General features: G+C 30.7%; 1 protein-coding gene across 1 annotated transcript; it reads right to left on the bottom strand.

Moving 5' to 3' along the window:
• Positions 1-1,734: 1,734 nt before the first annotated feature.
• Positions 1,735-5,254, bottom strand: LOC139866356 (protein trichome birefringence-like 19). Its single transcript, XM_071854578.1, has 2 exons — positions 4,646-5,254; positions 1,735-2,655 (listed from the first exon to the last, which is right to left on the bottom strand). Exons 1-2 carry the CDS (start codon positions 5,159-5,161, stop codon positions 1,852-1,854), a joined length of 1,320 nt encoding a protein of 439 aa, XP_071710679.1. The 5' UTR covers positions 5,162-5,254; the 3' UTR covers positions 1,735-1,851.
• Between the last annotated feature and the right edge of the window lie 1,416 nt (positions 5,255-6,670).

The raw sequence follows: 6,670 nt of genomic DNA, 5'->3' as shown, positions 1-6,670 counted from the left end.
GTTCCGTCCAGATATCAGTTTGTCGACATCTTCACCAAAGGCCTCACGTTTGATTTGTTTGACGAGTTTCACTCCCGTTTGAGTGTTCGACGTACTCCCGCTCCAACTGCGGGGGATATTAGACATATTATTTATCTATATTCTTTAGCCCATGTAGTATGTTTGTTGGGCTTAGCCCAATAGTCATTGTTAGGGTTTTTGATTATATATAGCCACTCTTATTTACTTCACGAAATCAATCAAATAACATATCAATTATTCAGTTTAACAATATTAACCAAGCAAGAAACCGAATAATTGACAAAAATACAAGGAACAAAACCAACCAAAAAAAACACAAGACGGACCACAACAATTAACTTCCAGAGCCCGCCCTTTTCAATCTGTGTTGACGTGTATTTCATAAAAGCTATTAATTGATCAGTGATCACGGTATGAATCTGCGAACACACAATCCTGGCTTGTGTGTGTGTGTGTGTCCTACGAGTCCGTACATCAGCTGTGAAAAACATGTATATATCACTAACTAATATTTTGTAGTATAATTAGTAATTTACCATTTGTAAATGACATTACTCCATATATGAGTGAGGCATATATTATTTAAACAAGCATTAGTTGCAAGCATGGCCTAGGTACATTAAACACATAAAGCTGCAGTCTTATTGTCTACTACATACCATCCAGTAGTTACATATGCATTCAAAAAACATCTCAAACCTCTGCTGCCAACATCTCAAAGATTCTATAAATTTAATTCTGTTTTTTGCCCCCCCCCCCCCCCCCCCCCCCCCCCCCCCCCCAAAAAAAAAAAAAAAAAAAAAAAAGAATTACATATGCATTACATATTTATTGACATCACAAATAAAGTGCGGCATAATTTTCAGTTTTAGACTATTTCTAACGCAGCGTCACTTTTTTCCATCATCCCACTTGGCAACATGTTTGACGCCCTTGACGCCCCTAATGCGGCATCAAAATTTGACACCCCGGGCGTCAGTCGGAAATTTGACGGAAGTGTCAAATTTGTTTCAGCTAATCAGATATTACGGAGTAATAAATTTTATACCCAACTACCAATAATATTTTACCACATCACCACCACAATATTTAACATTCAAATTTAACAGTCCCCTTTAAAAAACTTCATCTCTTGACCTTGTCACATCACCAAAAAGTACATCGCTTGCCTTTAACGTCAACGCCACAGTTAGGAACAGTCTTATATAGACTAGCTTATTACTCACATATAGATACAAAAACCAATACACCACATTGATGGATACATTACTTATGTTGTCCATTTCAATTATATGTTATAGCCATGTTCTGGCTCATTATAATGAAGGTAGAAAGTCCTAATCAAGACATGAGCTAGAATGAATGAAGATATATAATGACATATTATGAGGTGCGAAACTATAGAAACACGCAATGTGAACGTGAAAATGTGATGAGGTTGCTGCTATTTTCTTTCTTTCTTTTTTTCGCGTGATGTTAGTTAGACATTTCGAACAAATAGCTAGCTGCAGGTTAAGTGAAACTATTACATTGTCCAAACGATGATTCATGAGCTTTGAGCTACAATCCTCGACCGTCCTTAAATGATAATTACACTACTCTTTTGTAATGTTATGGAACCAACATACTTTTTGCTTGTCACTTTATAATAATTTGAGCATAACTACTGATTTCTGGTTCGATCATACATGAAATAAATGATTGTCCACAATATTCATTAACACCAGTACAAGAGCTATATAAATTACCAAAATCAATGATAAGTAAAAGAATAAATAAGAGTATACTCAACAACAATTTAACATTTTAACCCTCTATTTGGGCTTCATATTAACCTTTTAGATGTGACTTCTCTTCGGCTGATCTTAAGCCTTCCATTTTTAACGTATGAAGCAAGAAATCACTCCACGTGTCAATGGGCCCAGGTAAACACCAATGAACACAGTCATTGTATAATGTCACATTCTCATTGGGCCAATGTCCATATTTACTTGGGTGTCCATCGGGCCTTAATAACATAGCCTGTGTTGTATCTAAAAGCCTATACTTTAAGCCCCTTTTTGTTCCCATTTTTTCTCCCCTTCTAAATTCTTCAATTTGAGTCATATACAACTCCAAATTTATACCCTCTAATGTTATCTCATTGTTTTTAAACGGATTCTTTCTCACACAATTTCCACCATTATTCCATTCTCCACCCTCAAAATGCATTGGAGCAAAGGTTCGTAAAATCGTTATACCTTTAAAATTTTCTCTACTTTTGATTGCTTTGAATGCAGTTCTTATCGCCTTTCTGTATCCGAACGTCATAGGGTAATCTGTGACGTTCTCCAACTGACAGAATCTACAACCAACCACCTTACCATTAACGTAGTACAACGCTGGCCGCCAAAACCAATGGCCCGTGTTGATGATCAAATAATTGAAATCGTCAATTTGAGTAGTCCATTTATCATTGAACTCTTCTAGGTATATGTTGAATAGGCCCGTATGGGTTGGCCCGTCCGAACTAGCTTCTTCGGCTTTAACCAAAAATGGTGACCAAAATGTAGCTAGAGTGAAGTTGTAAGAGACATAGTACCAATGTTTAAAGTTCTCATCATTTGTCTTTGATTTATCTATAGGATACTCCACCTGAAAATACAAAAAGAAGCAACATTAATTATTATTAATGTTATATTTCTTATACTAAAAGGTTAAAAACATTGTAAAATAAAAGTGAATATTATCGTGCCTTTCAAGAGAATACCAATATTTTATTTATCATCTTCTTTTTTCTTTTAATAAAGTAATAAAGATGAGTTATGAAGAGTGAAAGTGACGATAAACACATTTTTTTTTTTTTTTTACCATATGACAATTATAAAGATCTTTAATTTTCTTAATTTCAATTCAACTTAGTCAAGAAAAATAAATGTTGTTTTGCCCTTTAAAATCGTCGGTCTTATTATTTGACCATATCTACAACGTTCTAAACTAATCATAAAATAAATATAATCTTTGAAAAATAATATAATATAATTCATTAAGATATGATACAATTAGATCTTGTTACAAAAAGATAACAAGATTATTCTAATAAAGATATTTAGTTATAATGTTGAAATGATAAATGCACCAGTTGAGAAGGACTGACTACCACGATTATAATATAATTAATTATTATTAAATATTTTTTATTAATCACAAATTTTAAAAGAGGCATAATAATAATTGGAAGAAAACAATAATGAAAAGACAAAGTTCCTTGCAAATAATTCTATTTCACGACTCTTTTCTTTTTGATAATTTGTACACCTTATTCTACTTACTTTCCTCACCCAATACTCAACTGCTACGTACAACAAAACACAATCAAATATAACAAATTAATTAATTAAACACAAACTAATTTATATGAGCCTGCTCAATTTTAATCAGTGACCAAATGTGGTTATGTGGCAAACATCCAAAATGCGTAGTTCAATAAAGGATTATAAAAGGGAAAACTGAGACATAGTAGTTGTAACTAATATGCAAGAGTCAAAATGACAATAATAATTGTCTATCTTTTCTTTTTATATATAAATTCAATTTAATTTATGAAAAGGGAAAAATTTAAGGAGATATATTTTATATAACGTGAAGCTATCATTGCATAATTGATGATAAGATGAACTCCAATTGTTAGTCATATATTTCCACGTAAGCGAGGTGAACCCACCCATGTGCTGATATACCATAATTTGCTCATAAGATGGCATCTAAACTTGAAGATTATTATATTATATATGTATTTAAACTAAACTATATAACGGGTCATGTTATGCTTTGTCCTTTCTCTATTTGTCATTTTATCTATGTTGTATCTTACCTTTTTAACATTTATTTTATTTTAAATTTAAGATTTAAGAAGTTTGTTAAAGAGAAAAAAAAAAACAATTACAGTAAGTACTAGTATTTCAAAAATAAAACATAGTAAATACCCACCCCACCCGAACCGGCCAACTCCAAATTCATCTTCTATGTTCTATCGATCTATAGAAAAATTAATACTTACGGTAGGTACATTAATGTAATACGAAGTAATTGATATATCAAATTAATTAATTAATTAAAAATCAGGTTAAAATATACGAGAGCAAAAAATCTTGATCTATTCAACTTTTTCTCATACACGCATCCAATAAATGTAATAACAATACAATATTTAATTATTTGGATCAGACTATCAGTATAGACAAATTGACGTACGCCATACATTGTTACACACCCATCTATTTTGTCTTCAATTCATTTACACAGTTATCAAACAAAATAATAAAACTATAGGTACGTTGAAACATATAACAAAAATCTTTAATTTCCATTGAAAACTAATCACCAAAATATTTAATAAAAATTAATTATAAAATATAATATAGGTACATTATGAATGAATAAATTTATGAATTCTTTTTTCTATAAGTTACGTTAACACGTTCTATAAGTTTGCGTTAACGCGTTTAAAAATGTTGTACTTATAATAACCATCATTTTAAAAATGTATGTAATAATTAACCGTTATGTACAACATAATTACAACGTTAAAAATCGATATCCAGTATATTTGAAATAACAAAATGAATGATGGAGAAGAACTTACTCTAGATAACATGCAAATTAAGGACTGCATTTGATTTCTTCCCACAGAATCACCCACAAAAGCCAAAGATTTATCTCTCACAATTTCCAAAAACTGATACGGATTAAAAATGGGTAAATCACACCCATCGGGTTTCCATCTCCACTTCATGAAATCCGAATCGGGTCGTCCATATTTTTGACAGTTTTGATGTTCATGGATCGCCCAACAAGTCATATTATCATAATATGGAGCATCCGGATTAGGGATCCATTCACCAGAAAACACATCACATTTATGATGATTATCATTTATAGTAATGACTTCATCTTGAGGGTGGTACACAGGTGAGATTGTGTTGTCACTTGTAGAACCAACATTTGTGGATGGATATTTGTGTAAAGGGTAATAAAGAGGTACAACTGTGAGAATAATGAGTGTTAAAGTTATAAATATTAAGGTTTTGGGTGTGCTTCTAAGGGTTGTACCTTGATAAAGGTTGCTGTTCTTCCCATTTGGAAGCTCAGTCACCTTCATTGAGAGAAACAGAGAGATACTGAGAATGAGAGGATGAGTACAAGTCCCAAAACAAAGGTGGTGGGTTGTTTTTATATAAAATATTCATTTTTGTTTATTTATTATATTTATATTTATTTTTATTTTTATTTTTATTCTACTACTAGTATATTGATTATATGATTATGATATGAAGACACAATTCACGAAAATTTTTCACATCATCATCATCATCATCATCATCATCATTATCGTCATTGTCATATATTATATACTATTATTATATTATTATTATTATATTATTATTATTTTTATTATATATGTAATAGCTAGATCTAAAATCTACAATAAATGATGTGCAAATAATATAACTTATTGAACGTATAATATTAATTATTTGTATAATAAATTAATATTGTAGCTAGCTGGTTATTCATACATATTTATATTTATACTTATATTTATATTTATAATTTTTTTTTAATATTTATAGTGTACATATGAATATATGATATAATCTTCATTAATTGTAAAAATTAAAATGTTGTAGCTAGCTAGTATATATATATATATTATATACATATATATATATATATATATATATATATATATATATATATACATATATATATATATATATATATATATATATATATATATATATATATATATATATATATATATATATATATATATATGTATATAATATATATACTGTACATATTATATTAATAATTATAATTATTGTTAAAATAAGGCTCATGCCAATGGTTTAATTTAATAATAGTTAGCCCTTAAAAAAAAAAAAAAACAACTATTTATGTGTAAATCAACTTTAGTTGGATGATTTGTTGACCACCTAGTGTTAATATGTAAATTAGGTTCTACAAGCAAATAACCTTTTAATCGTTTGAACACTTTATAAAGGACTTAAAAAAAGGCTCCTCCCTTCCCTTCATCTCCGTTCATCCCCACAACATAAAACCACCGTTATTCACTAGCCTCCCAACACAACAACAATGAAATCGAAGAAGGAGAATGGGTTCACGTCGAGAGAAAATATAGATAGTCATCGATGACAAATAGAGTTCGACAACTGATTAAATTATGGAAGCCACCTAAAAAAACAACATCCACCCTCATCGACTAACATGAATATCACATCGATCATGTTCTTTAACCATCAAGATCACTGGGGCGAGACTGACCTTCGAACGTTTTTTTAAGAGATATGGATCGGTGAAAATTTTTTACATACCTCGAAATAAATTCTTAAAGAATGGGAAAAGGTTCGGTTTTGTACGTTTTGAGAGCATAAAAGATCTAAACTACCTTCTCAGCATATTGAACACCATCTTTGTTAATAGCAATTGGTTGAGATCGTATCAAGCCTTTGATAGAACCATCCAGGCATAGCTTGGATGGCCACCAGGGCCCCAATGAAGCAAGAGGTCAAGGGTTCAAATCCAGCCACTGACAAAATGGATGAACTTAATAATGACCCTTGAATGTTCTCGTTCGTAGTAGGGC

Source organism: Rutidosis leptorrhynchoides, chromosome 9 (genome assembly GCF_046630445.1).
Source record: "Rutidosis leptorrhynchoides isolate AG116_Rl617_1_P2 chromosome 9, CSIRO_AGI_Rlap_v1, whole genome shotgun sequence".
Classification (NCBI taxonomy): domain Eukaryota; kingdom Viridiplantae; phylum Streptophyta; class Magnoliopsida; order Asterales; family Asteraceae; genus Rutidosis; species Rutidosis leptorrhynchoides.
This window is presented reverse-complemented; position numbering and strand designations above follow the sequence as displayed.